Here is a 14,687-nt window from a genome sequence, read left to right as displayed (position 1 = left end):
CCAAGGAGGTGGAATTCCTGGGGTACCGCTTGTCAGACAAGGGATTGGCCATGGATCCAGGCAAGGTTCAAGCGGTACTGGAATGGAAGACACCGAAGACCAAGAAGGACGTGCAAAGATTCTTGGGGTTTGGGAACTTTTATCGGAAGTTCATCAAGAACTTTGCCCACTTGACGGCGCCCATCACCGACTGCCTCAGCAGCAAGAAGAAATTTGTTTGGACGGTGGAGGCGGATCGAGCCTTTGAAGAACTGAAAAGGGCTTTCGCCTCGGAAGAACAACTTCTGCATGTGGATTTACAAAAACCCATGAGAGTGGAAACAGATGCATCCGACCGGGCTATAGGGGCGGTCCTTCTTCAACCGGGGAGGAGTGCGTCGGAGTGGAGACCGTGTGCATTCTTCTCGCGGAAACTGAATAAGTCCGAGAGGAATTACACGGTGTATGACAGGGAACTACTTGCCATTCACGAAGCATTCCGGAGGTGGAGACATTTATTAATTGGGGCACAACACAAGGTGCAAGTGTGCACCGACCACAAAAATTTAGAGTATTGGAGAACAGCTCGAGTGCTCAACCAACGACAAGTGAGATGGGCACAGGAATTCTCCAAATTTAACTTTGAGATTTGTTATGTGCCAGGCCCAGAAAACGTCAGGGCGGATGCGCTCTCACGCAAACCAGAATATTGGGAAGGGGAGGAGGTGATCGAAGAGAGACATGTCATCCCGGAGGACCGCTGGGTGTGTGGGGCGGCGCTGGTGGGGCAACGGGAACTGGTGGAGGAAACGGAAAATGATGAATATGCCCAGGATAAGCTCAGAGGTCTCAGGGGGGAGGGCGAGAGCCCCGGAGGTTTTGAGGAAAGAAATGGGGCATTGTATTACAAAGGGGCACTGTATATACCCGAAGGTGAATTGAGGGGGAGAGTACTCAAGCAGTTGCATGATAGCCCCACGGCGGGACATTTTGGGCAACACAAAACCATGTGGTTGGTTACCAGGGAATTTTGGTGGCCTAAGGTGAGGGAAGATGTAAGGGAGTATGTAAGAGGGTGTGACCAATGTCAGCGAGCCAAAGGGGAAAGAAGGGCGCCGGCAGGGTTATTAGAACCTTTACCCACACCAGAACGGCCTTGGGAAGCGATATCAATAGATTTTATGACGGATCTGCCAAGGTCCAAGGGGAAAACAGCCATCATGGTAGTAGTAGACCTGTTAACTAAGATGTGCCATTTTGTAGCATGCTCACATGCAGTCACAGCGGAAGAAACGGCGAAGTTGTTTGTGGAACATATCTTTAGGTTGCACGGGGCTCCCTCGAGGGTGATCTCAGATCGAGGCAAACAATTTACTTCCAGGTTCTGGAGGAAGCTCATGAGCTTGCTACACGTGGAAGTTAATTTTTCAACTGCCCGGCACCCTGAAACCAACGGGCAGGCGGAAAGGGCAAATGGCATTCTTCAACAATATCTTAGGTGTTATGTCAATGACAGAGAGAACGATTGGGTCGAAAAGTTGGCGTTGGCAGAATTTGCCTACAATAATGCGGAGAATGTGTCCACAGGGATGAGTCCCTTTTTGGCTAATTACGGGTGTCACCCCAGGGCATTTCCAGGGGAAGGAGGGGAGAGATGGAGCGTTCCAGCGGCTGAACATTTTGTAGAAGAGATGGAAGCCATCCATCAGCAGCTCCAGCTCAACTTAGAAAGGGCCAAGGCACAATATAAGAAGCAGGCAGACAAGAACAGAAGGGAAGGTGAAACCATAAGGGTGGGGGATCAAGTGTGGTTGTCAACCCAAGGGTTGCCGTTCAAAGGGGGTTGTAAGAAACTGAGGCCCAGAAGATTGGGACCCTTTGAGGTGATTCAGCAGGTCAACCCGGTAGCTTTCAAACTCCGATTACCCAACCACATGAAATTGCACCCAGTGTTCCACAGGTCGTTACTGTCACCATACAGGGGGGGACGTGAAGGGGAGCACGTCAGGGGACCAGCCTTGGAAGAGAGGGAACGCCGCAACCATGTAGCGGAAATCCTCGATTCCAGGTGGAAGGGTAATCAGGTGGAGTATTTGGTGGCGTGGGAAGGGGAACCGGAGTCAGAAAACACCTGGGTAAGTGCAGAGGAAGTCAATGACGAGGTTTTAACAGAAACGTTCCACCAAAGGTTCCCGAGGAAACCTCAGCCTATAGCAAGGTTTAGGAGGGAGTATTTCGGCACCACCGATGAGGAAGAGGAAATGGAAGGGTTCGCGGAGTCGGAGTTGGAAGATGGAGTGGACTCTGATGACGAAGAGTACCTAGAGAGTAGGAACAGCAACAAGTGGAAGGAAGTGTTCGCGACGTCGGAAGATGAGGGAGGTTCTTTCAGGGGTTTTACCTCCTCACCGCCAGTAGGAGAGGAGACGGGAGGGGGTGAAGGGGGCCCTGGAGGGGAGGTGGATGTCAGGGAACTGACATCTAAAGCGCCGCAGGTGCAAAGGCTCCCTGAGGTTGAGAGAGCAGTAGCAGCGGAAGAGGGAACCAGTAGAGGGCGAGCAAGAACTCCAAGGGAAAGTGAGTCGGAGGGATGGCTCAGAGACGCTTCAAGCGAAACCAGTGGGGAGGTCTCAGGACCTCCTATAGGGACACCCACACCTCGACGGAAACTGTCACGCCGAGAGGCCAGACGACGTGTTTCCGTTAAGGAGCTTTTATGTTGGAAACGTTTCCGAAAGCAGCCACTTTCGGATTCTACTAGTGATTGACGCAGCCATGCTGGAGGGGCTCCGTCACAGGCAGAGGTTTGAAAACCTGATCAAACTCTGAGGGACTTGCATTTTACGCACAAGCAGCTCATCGTCCCATCACAGATACAAAGTAATTTTGATTGCCTTATCAAAGTAAGACTCTAAATCAGAATGAACACACAGAAGTTGTAGATGCTATTAAAAAACAACAACCAATGGTGTTTTAATTTGAACTGTTGTCAATTATGTAGTAATACGTATTTAAGTATTACTTAGATAAACTATCTATGATTAATGGTTGAGGAGAAGACCTTGGAATTGCCCACTTGCTCTCTACTTTTCCATTGTCATTAACCATATAAAAGCTTCTGTCAGCACCACCATTAAGTATTATTCAAGCCAAGCAGGATTTACTCTTAACCAGGGTTATATCTGGGTTTCAATCCTGCACAAGAGCAAACTCTCAGCACTACTCAGCACCTCAGCCTCAGCCATGGTTAAGCATTGCAAAGATTTGTGTTGGTGAAGAGATAATGTGATTCTGGGAGTACAGAAAATTTGTATACCAGCTCTAAACATGCTTAAGAGCAGTGCAACAAAGAATATAGGCATTTTATAGCTCCCTCTGTATATGTGTCAACAATCGGGCTCACTTATATTTTACAATGCAGCATCTGAAACTCATGATAACAAATGTCCCTCCCATTTATCTTTTAAACTCACCTAATAAGCAGTTGTTACTGATATCTAGCTTTTCCAAAGACACACACGAAAAAAGAGGTGCAAGTTCAGTCAAACTGAAAGGAAAAAAACCAACATTTTAATAGAAAGTCAATGCAAAACTATCTTAACCATGGGAGTGAAAAAGATGGAACAGATATTACAGAACTATACCTTCAAAACCCAAATATTTTTGTATCATTTGGTAGCAAACTGCCTGTTAGCTATCCAAGGTGCTAGAAGGTAATTGTAACAGTTTTCCATGTAATAACAGATAACATTTATCAGGCTTCAGGAAATACCATAAGAACTATGGTTTTCAAAAGTAATGAAATGAACTTCCTTAGAGAAGAACAAGCAGTTCTGTGGAAGGTTTAGTTTCCACATAATCCCCTTTAGTGGATGCTGCTCTTGGGACAGAACTAGGTGATCTCTTCCAATCAGTGCAGTGGAGATACTGCACTCTTATCTTAATTATTAGGATGAGAAATAAATGATGCATACATTGATTATATGCAATCTATTTGGCACACTTATTCCTACTTTTTTCTTAAGATTCCTCCCCCCGCCCCACAGCTAAATATAAAAGCAAGAACACCCACCCTTGTAGCTTAGAGACACTCTGAACCTCCTCATACAGATATTTACTGCTTTAAGGAAAGCTTGGTATTAAAAAGAAAGAACCCTACCCAAAGAGATTTGTAATTGTAGACATATTGCGCCTTGCACCATCTGCTTGTTTTATAGTATATTTAACTCAAGCAGCACCTGAAGTTCTCAGAAACTGCTTCCCATGCAAAAGGTTCTTAAATGCATGACAACACAACCTTGCAGCCATTAAATTTCCAAGATGTTATTCCATTAAAAAATATATGTATTGCCTTTCTTTTATTTGTCTCATTACTGCATGAGAGAAAGGCTTTCTTGTTATACTAACAGAAGGAGGATTATTGACCATAGTATTTAGAGTTGAAGGCTGCAAGCCAGCAGCTTTGCAATTTTTGGTGGAAGTTTCACAGTAATGGGTCAAAGCAACAGCTAAACATTTTCCGGAACACAGAGTTGACAAACATTTTGATCACTAAAAGCTCAAATTGTGGCCATCCTGGGTTACAGAAGTTAGTCTGTTTGAAATACTTTGGCAATAGAAAAGTTAGACTGTAGTTTAATGGTGTCTCCTGTTCTTATCAGCTAAGTCTTACTCAGAGTAGACCAGTTGGAATTAATGAAGCTAAGATAGTCATGTCCTTTAACTTCAATGAATCTACCCTGAGCTGGAAACCCCACCAAATCTCGGGGCAGTATACTGCTAACTTTTAAAATGCTCTAACGGAATGAGAACAGAGCACACAGTAAAATCATAGATATAGAAGAACTCTGTATGCAATACATCTTATGTTGCTTGTTAATAATGGCATTTAGGGTGTCATAATTTAGAGAACTGGATGTCTTACTTGCCATTCAGATCTAAAATTCTTGTCCTGTACTATACAAGGCAAATCCTTTTTTTCAGTCTGTCATTCTAGAGCTTCCTTTTCACTGGCGGTCTTTGTCTTTTTTTTTTCTTTTTCTTTTTAGAAAATTCAAACCAGAAAGACAAAGGACATTACAGAAAACTTAATACCACTTGACCTTGTCCCACTAGCCCTGGGCATTAAAAGGATATAAATTACAAAGACGACACAGAAGTAAAAGATATTTTTTTAAAGTCCAATAGCTTCCTTTTTCTGGTATCATTTAAAGCCAAACAGTCGCAAAGGCAGGACAAAGACAGTCTGGGAGACTTATATGAAGAAAGCAAAACTGAAACAAACTTGAAAGTTAAATGCATGTGGTAGTGGGGGTCGGGGAGGAGAAGCAGCAAAGTGCTGAAGTGTATACTCCAAAATATACACACTAAATAAACACACATTTTGTCAAAATCTATTTAGTGCACTTCTCTGCAATGCAGATAGTTTTTTTAATGGATGCTCACATACTTTTTTCTGTGTTATGCAATTGACTTATCTTGTTTATTATTCAAAATAAAATAGCCACTTTTGCTGACTTAAAGATGCACAAGTGTTAAAAGAAAAAGGCAGCATTTCATATTGATAAAAAGTAATAAAATAAAATGATACTTGATCATTACATAGTGCATCGTGTAAAATATTTGCTTGGGTCATGATTCAGACAAAGCAAAGGCATTTTAAGTAAAAATTCAAGGAGAAGTTTAAACATATGTTTGAGGCTGTGATCCCATGCCCACTTACTTGGGAATACTGTAAGTCCCATTAAACTCAATGGGTCTTCCTTTTGAGTAAACATATATAAGACTCCACTGTATATTTCTTAAACAATCAATGGTACTTAAAAGAGGCAAGTCTTAGGAGTGATCCAGAGGTTGCAGCTGGTGCAGAGTGTAGCAGCTAGGTTGCTTATGGGGGCAAACTACCACCAGTTTATAACACCCTGCTTGGGGGATTTGCACTAGCTGCCAATCTGTTATCAGGCCAAGTTCAAGGTGTGGGTACTAAAATATAAGGCCCTATGAAGCTCAGGCCAGGTTACTTGAGAGACCATCTTATCCCTTATACAACCAATAGATTGATGTGGTCTGCAGGGGCCTTTTTTTTTTTTTGCAACTTCCAAAGATCTCAGAAGTCAACTCCACAGTAACTCGGAGAAGGAATTTTACTATGGTTTCCCCTGTTTTGTGAAATAGCCTTACTGTCACTATATGACAGGTGCCCACTATCTGTACTTTCTGGAAACAACTGGAGACATTTTTGTACCGTCAGACTTTCCCAGCTGGATAAATGGGTCTTTCACATGTATGTCTAATTTGTTAGGGTTTAGTCTTGTTTTAAATGCATTTGCTATAGCTTGTCCCCGCTGTGGAAGGACATGTGGATCCAGAATTGGCCTCCACAGTCACTTACGGACTCACTGTTAAAACTGTGTTCATGGAAGACCATCTTACTCGACTACGAGTGATCACCAAAGAAGAAGAATGCTCCCCAATCTCTTAACAATGGTTTAGAGATCTGGAGAACTCCTCAGACTTGCACACTTCCTTCCCTTCTCAACCTTATATGCTCCTCGGTCCCCCTTCTTTTCTAATTATTCCTTCTCTTTTCAGCATTAGCCAAAACAGAGTTTGAAATCACAGTTAGAATCAGGTTTCAAATGCTTAATTTGAAGCTCCCTCTCCTGAGCTAACCATGGTTGGTGCTGAAATAGAAGGGTAGGGAAGAGTATTGAAAGCCCGAGAGGGAAGGAACAGGAGAGGGGTGCTCTTGCTCTCTTAACCACGGAAATTCCTACATGATACAACTTATAAAACTTGACGGACAACTACTTTGAAAAGGGGGGAAGGTATTCTGCTTAATAAATATATGGTACACATGGAAATATTATTATTGTTATTATATATTTTTATCCCACCTTTTCCCCTGATAGGGACTTGAGGCACAGATAAATAAGGACAGCTTTGAAATATGAAAATATGTTCTTCTCACATCATGCAGATATAATGTACTTCATTCTTTTAACAGGGGCAGTCATCCAGATAAACATACTGTTCTAATTTTTAATATGTGCAATGCTTTAAAAAAATATTATGAGTCACCTATCAGTATTTTGTCTCCTAAAACTTTATTAGGCATCCATGTTTACCTTTAAAAATCAATTATTCCTATTATAAACTAAAGACCTGTTATCATCTATTAGTTGCAAATTAGACTTTCCTACTGGAGCTTTATTCTTAAGGAATATATGGATTCACAATCCTAACATTCATAGGGGCTTCCAGCAGTCAACAAAAAGGAAATGACACTCACTGCACACTCTTAAGAAGAAATCATACAACTGCATCAGCTGCAGGATAAAAGCAAAGGAACAGCTTTTCTTTCAACAGCTTACTTCATTACATTCAATCCTTCTGTACGGAACAGCCAATCACTTATGCCGTAGCAAAAGCATATGGAGCTGCTTAGAACACGGCCACATTGGTAAAGAAACTACAAATATCAACTACTGAACTACTACATTTTTTACTGCTTTAATCATCCATTCTGCTGATATTGTCATCCATTCCAGCTATATTTATAGTCATGCCTATCCACTTCATCCTCATTCTCACTTTTGCCCAAACGATTTATGTTAAAGATGTTGACACATACAGCAGAGGTACGGGAAGCTTTTCCTGCTAGAAATGTCAGCCAAATATCCACTCAGCTATTATGACAGAGTGCTTCCTTCCACACAACAGGAAGCACTTCACCAGCTGTCGACTGCAATATACAGCAGCAAAGGGAGGGGAAAGAGAGAAGTCACACAACAGGGTTCAATATGTATGAAAGGCCCATGGCTGTATGCTTTGTATGTAGAAGGACCCAGACTTGATTCCTTGTCTTTCCAGTTTTAAAAGGGTCTGAACTTTATACAGTGGTACCTCGGGTTACAGACGCTTCAGTTTACAGACGCTTCAGCTTACAGACTCTGCTAACCCAGAAATAGTACCTCAGGTTAAGAACTTTGCTTCAGGATGAGAACAGAAATCGCGCGGCAGCAGCGCAGCAGGAGGCCCCATTAGCTAAAGTGGTGCTTCAGGTTAAGAACAGTTTCAGGTTAAGAGCAGACCTCCAGAACGAATTAAGTTCTTAACCCAAGGTACCACTGTAATCCACCTCCCCCCAAAATATAATGTTATTAGTTTTACCTGTTTTGTGAGATAAAAAGTATCTGTAGCAAAGGCAGCCAATATGTAGAAAGCTTTTCCATTGTTGAGATGCTGTTGTCTTCCAAGTATAATTCTCTTAGCAAAACATGATTTTCCAGGCTGGGGAACTAAACAGAAATCAATAGCATATTAACATATTACTACAGCACATTGGCTATTATACTAAAATGACTAAGGCTGCAATCCTATTTGCAGTTACTGCAGCATAAGTTCTTAATAGGTTTTTGAAATATTATTGTTCATTTAATATGCTGTGAGTCACTTTGAGCACAATTTTGTGGGGAAATGGCATGCAAATAAACAGTTGATGATGTTACAAACACACACAGGTAGAGAATATATATATAAATGGGACCAAAATTAAATAAAGGTGCTTCAGTCTCTGATGTTCCTTTGAAAAACTGAAATGTATACTCACTAATGTATATAGTGACCATTCAACAGCAGCAATGGGGGGATATGATTCTGTGTACCATACATGTGCATACAGGTGTGTGTGTGCATGGATCTGACCAACACTCCTTTCCCAACACATTATTTCAGAAATAAGATGAAATTTGAAGTCTTATAAAACAGGTAAAGGGGTGACGCTATGTGATTCCCTCTCAGGATGATCAAACATTGATAAGAATGGGGCACTCCAAGTGTCATCTTAGAAGAGGCAATGCACCTTCTCTATTGAACATGAAGGAATATATTATGTAAAATAATGTATGCTGAGGCACATAAATACATCTTTAGAAACCCAAAAGTGTGCTTTTTATTCAGAACTACTGGTTTTTCTCATCTGCAAATATAATCAACTGATAGTGTTGGATGCTTCAGACATTCCACCAAGTGGATAGAGCAATCCATGGGTGGAGGAGATCTGCTACCAGAGATGTCTTGGGAACAGTGCACAGGATATTTAGAGGTGACTGCTATAACAGAGAAAGCTCACTGTTGCATTGCTACCAAGTAACAATCCAGCAGATTCTCCTCAGAAGAACATGTAGTCATCTGGTTGGCCACTGTAAGAATACAACTGTGTCTTTGGTCTGATCCCTGAATGGGTCTTCTTAAGTTTTTTTTTTTTTTTTAACTATACCAAGCTTAAAACTGGCAGTTATTTTTCTTCTCATTTAAAGCAACGGAAAGAGAAAAATGAAAAAGCAGAAAAGAGAAAATCGGGGTGCCTGGCATGAGCCTAGAAAACAACAATTCCTCTACCACAGACTTTCCCCCATGCCTAGAGACTTCTTTAATTGGATAACAGCCAAGGTGTTGTAGTTTTTTTACCTCATTGAAGTTATTCCCTTGTAACTTCAGAATTTGAAGAAGGCCACAATTTTCAATGCCATCAATATGAGTAAGATGATTAAAGGAACAATCTATATACACTAGAGTAGGAGTATGAGATAGTCCTTTGGTGCTGATCAATTGATTGTGATCAATAACAAGTCGCTGAAGATTTTTCAATGACTCCAATCCACCTAAAACATAAAGTTACAATATTTCAAAGCATTGAAATAAAAAGATACATTGGTTTTGACTTAAGGAATCAGAAGTACAACAGGCTTATATTATATACATAAAAAACAAGTATGTTGCCTCTGTTTCCATCATCATACTAAATAGTTACTAAGCATGAGAAGGCATTAACATATCTAGTCCATAGTATGATTGTTTATCGAAATCTTACTTATTTTTGAAATCAGTAACAAGTCATAATAGCTTCCGATCAGCACATTTTGTATTTTATTCTCCATTTGTTAAAACCATGTAGCATTCATAAACCATTCATAAACACCCCGTATTCTTTGTTTGAAGGGAAGTGGATTTATTTCTTTGCTGAATATTTATGTTGTATTTCCATTCAACAAATTCTCAAGGAAGCTTGCATGATCAAAAATACAGAACGCTTAAATTACATCTAAAATACATAAAATTAAAAGACATATTAACAATAAACTATATAAGAGCAACATACAATCACATGACAAAAAAAATGAAAATAAAATCAGGACTGATAAAATGGCCTTTGCCTAGTGCTGGAGTGACATTAAGAAAGGTGCTAAGCCAAATATTGATATGCAGTTGTAATTATTTTTATTGGGACCCATGGAAGGGATGGGGGGAAGTCAGGAGATTCAGAGTAATCTCAGTATTTGGATTCTGAATTGATGTTCATTGTGTGTTTATATTTTTAAAAATCAAATGTAAAAAGATTTTTTTTTTAAAAAAAAAAGAAAGGTGCTAAGTCAGGTTGCAAAAGAATTGTCCAGGTCAGGACACTACCAAAGAAAAGGCACTTTCTCTAGTAACTACCTGCAGCATCTCACCTGGTGGGTCCAATTAGAGAAGGACATTCAGTTAAGTTAGCTATGTGCATGTTGTTTGTGCACCCTTACATCATAGAAATATGACGTGAAAACATAATAAGAGACTGCTGGATCCATTTGAATGCCCCTCTAGCTCAGGGTTCTGCTTTCACAGTTGCCCACTGGATGCTTACAGGAAGCCCATAAGCAAGACCTCAGTGCACATAGCTATTGTTGTTAGCAATCCTTTCATAAAATCATCTCATCTTTTAAAGGCATTCAAGTTGGTGGCCATCACTACATCTTGTGGGAGTGAATTTCAACTTTAATTAGACAAAAAGCAGAGTGGGAAAAGCACAGAACAGTGAATAACAGATACTGTTAAGAAATCTGTAGGGTGGAGGCAGGGAAGATATTTATTTTCTGATGATTCTTTTGTGCCAGAAACATTGGTTGCCATACATCCAGATTTTCCCGGACGTTTCAGCAATTTCCACCTGGGCACCGTTTCCGATGACCGAATCCTGTCTATGTCTGGGAAATTCCGGATGTATGGCAAACCTAGCTATAACATACAAAGTGGTGTGTGATGTTGAGTGATGCTTTCCCAGTTTTTTTGTTTTGAAATGAAAACAATTTTTTGTGACATGGCATATGTGCTCGCTGCTTGCTTTTTGTCTGCAAAACACTGATGGAGACAGAGAAAGAAACTAAAGTCAGTACGCTAACCTTTCTATTTGAAGTCCGACTGTTTTATGGACTGAAAAATCCATAGTGCATGCCTGCAATATGCACTAATACAAATGTTGCCACATATGGTTCCATATAACACTTTGATTATCCATTATTCAAAATGATTTTTTTGTTAGAATTAGGGACATGATCTAACGAAGAAATTTGCATGTGTAGCAGAGAACTATGTGTGCCGTGGAGACATCTTGCTTTTACTATAGCTGTTCCTACTGCCAAGTCACAAGATGTTCTTAAACTTGAACTACAAATAGGCTCATCAGCTCTGGGAATTGCGAGGCTGAAAAGTTTACTGAAAGCTTATTTGGACTGAGGTCCAAGTTTCAAACCGAGAACTATGCCTTGAATTTCAGTTTAAAATACTGACAAATATTTCTGCTGACATGAAAAAATAGATCCAATATTAATATAGCAATCAGAAGCAAATATCCTACTATCTATAACCAAATGCCTCTGCACTGAGTACCAATCCTGCATTTACCCACTTGAAAGTAAATTGCAGTGAATTTAACAGATACCCATTAGACTGTACTGTTAAAATGTCACAAGTTCTGCATTAAATGAACTAACTTTTCTCAGATTTTTTAAAACTAAGAATCAGACTAGACTACTGGTTTAAATATGATTTCCACTAGGACGGATTTGGGTACCATTCCTCAATTACTAAAAAATAATTTTAAATATACTTCTAAAATTAAACGCAACATTGCAAGACAGCGGTTTGGAATCTGCTGTTAAATAATCTGGAAAGCTAACCTGCACCACCTAGTGGATTAATGGAATATAAAAGAGTTATTTAGACTTGTCACTTTGGATTCATTTTTTTCCTTAGGAAAGTCCAGTTATCATCCCCTCCTGCTGGCATAAAGCAGCGGACCGATAATAACAGTATATCTAATAACAGTTTGAACTCTTCCTTGGTGCATTATCTGTTAATTTTTAAAATAAATCTTAGGATCACTCAAATCACATATTATGGGGTTAAACTAAATGTTTCATCAGGAGTGGCTGTTGTGGTTGTGCTCTGCTACCATCCTAATATTGGGGTTGTTGCTAATTATTGAAATGGTGTCATGTGATGCAGGGGGGTGGAAAGCGTTAGAATTGTGTGGGCACACCAGAGGAAATACTGGATTAGTTCTGACTGTGTGCCAGTGCAGTCCTGGATTCACCTGCTTACCTGGTAAGTGGTAGCAATGCTTCCCCGCCCACTCCTGTGTTCCATTAGTAATCACATCACAGTGTTTTATTAAAAATGAAAACAGGAATTTCTTTTCCTGGGGCTAATAATTGGTGTATGCGTGTCAGAAGTAACAGTAGGGAGGGAAGGGTTAAGCATTTCCTTCCCACAGGCTCCTTGCCTGCTACTAATTTAAAAAAGAGCATGTGCACACACTACCTGACAAGTTTTCCAATTATATATTTTGTATCATGTGTAGTTTGGCCCGGTCTTTTTGGGGGGCGTGGGGAGGTGCATGGTTGGCAGGTACTGAAGAAGATGTGGAATTACTAACGCTTCCAAAAAATAAAATAGCATACTTTTCTGTTTCTGATCCCCTGTAGGGTTGGAAAGTACCAAGAGGATCATCTACCCCATGCAATGCAGGAATCCTTTGGTCAATGTGGGGATTGAACCAATGACCCTGAGATTATCTTTGTACTATCTTTGAATTGTTAAGATGTTATTAAATCTATTAAATCCCACAGCTTCTTTAATAGCTTAGTCTCTATTGGTGTAATAATAAGTGATGCTTTGTTTTAAGGGTTCTGCGTAACTCGGAAGGTAACAAAGTTTTTATATTTACTAACTAAAGCTGGTTCCAAAAGAAATATGTTTCTGATTTCAAAATTATCAGTAAACTAGACTTTCTTTCTTTTTAGTTTATTTTTATTAGTTTTCAAATTATTATAAAACCATGGAGACAGAGGAAGAGTAAAAAAAATTCAGAAAATATCCAACTTAAGGTATATTTGTAAATCCAGAACTAGTTTAAATTATTCTGATAATGAGCAGTCAGTATTCATAGAATGCAGTACAATTTTTTAAAAATTAAAAAAAACCCTTATTTTATCAACTGAGTTTAAACTATGTACTCTCTCTGCATTTAGTTTTACATGATGTGGAAAACAAAAGAGACACTAAGGACTAAACTGTTATATACCGACAGTGCAAAAGGAAGTCCTACTATACTCAAGGGACTTACTGCCAGGTAAGTGACAGCAATTTAAGCCTCATTTTAAAGAAACAGCCACAGAATCATTTGAACGGAATGAAATAAGGACTGGGGTGGGGTTGTTGCACTGCAACTTCCAAATCTACCTAGGGAAACTCTGCAGGACTCAGAGATGGAAAGGGAGGGGGAAATCTTTAAAAACACAAGTCTATCTTTGTGTAATTCCATAAGGTGTTTTTTTTAAAAAAAACTATCAATATGTGATTGTGTAACATGAAATGCAGCTTACAAACCAGACCTCCCCCAAGCAGTTGATGAGGACAGAAAAGCAGGCTCCAAGTGGTTTTCTTGAACATCTACTTTCTCATTCAAACTCATCTCATTTACGGGTAAGCACAGTGCTTTCATTGTATATACAGACAGGACAGGAGGCTTTTGCCTCATTGGCCCTGTAGTCTTCATATCCAAGACTCATCAATTCATATTATGTCACTCTCACATTAATCTTTCTGATATTCTACCTCAGGAAATCCATCTGAAACAAGTAATCCTTTACAGTACTACTGGCACCGAAGACAGATTGAACACAGATTCCAGCATTTCTGCTACCAATCAGTCCACCTTGTTGGTTTACCTTGGATTACTGATCTTTGAGATTTAATGAACACCAACAGTCACTATTCCAAGCAGAAGCTTGTGCCTAAGAAATCTGTCACTTTAATATAGAAAATTTAGCAATCTAAAACATAACCAACTGGATTGGGTGCATTGACATTATAAATATTCACATTTAAATTAATATTTATACACAAGATTTATATACTAGAAGTAAAATAGCTTCTTAACCTTTCATTTTCAATGTTGTAACCTTTTGGGGGGAATGCAAAAACTTTGGTATGACATCATATAAAGAGGCTTTACTGGAAAGAAGCATTCATTCAGCTACCTTGACACTATTTTGCATAACATGGAGACTAATAGCAAGTTTTGGAAATATAAAATATATTATAATGTCGTTCTTTGGTTCATACTCCCCTTTGTTTATTATGTGCAGACATCATATTTGCTCATGGGGATTTTTTTGGCTACTTTTATTTTTTAGCACAGTAAGATAGCCAAGGCAGCTTTTGCTTTTATTCAGCCAAGTGCATGTTTCATTGCTGATTCATCAGTTGAATCCTCAGGTTTTGAAATCCAGTTTCCTAATATGTTACTTCATTAAATGAACCACAAATCAGATATGTACCTTATTTTACTAACCATACTCAAGTACACTACAGCCTGGATTTTG

General features: G+C 39.7%; 2 protein-coding genes across 5 annotated transcripts in view; one reads left to right on the top strand and one right to left on the bottom strand.

Moving 5' to 3' along the window:
- Positions 1–14,687, top strand: part of TSPAN19 (tetraspanin 19) — a 93,360-nt gene that overhangs the window by 46,282 nt on the left and 32,391 nt on the right. The window lies entirely within an intron of this gene.
- Positions 1–14,687, bottom strand: part of LRRIQ1 (leucine rich repeats and IQ motif containing 1) — a 104,003-nt gene that overhangs the window by 78,501 nt on the left and 10,815 nt on the right. For all 4 annotated transcript variants that reach the window (XR_014172094.1, XM_081926569.1, XM_081926570.1 and 1 more), the window contains 3 exons: positions 9,451–9,644; positions 8,152–8,279; positions 3,453–3,526 (listed from right to left, as the gene is read on the bottom strand). Coding sequence is in view for 3 of the 4 variants with exons in the window: in XM_081926569.1 (XP_081782695.1) it covers positions 3,453–3,526; positions 8,152–8,279; positions 9,451–9,644 (396 nt within the window). In the remaining variant the exon portion in view is untranslated. The remainder of the gene's footprint in view (positions 1–3,452; positions 3,527–8,151; positions 8,280–9,450; positions 9,645–14,687) is intronic.

This window comes from Podarcis melisellensis, assembly GCF_964234715.1.
Source record: "Podarcis melisellensis genome assembly, chromosome: 10".
Classification (NCBI taxonomy): domain Eukaryota; kingdom Metazoa; phylum Chordata; class Lepidosauria; order Squamata; family Lacertidae; genus Podarcis; species Podarcis melisellensis.
This window is presented reverse-complemented; position numbering and strand designations above follow the sequence as displayed.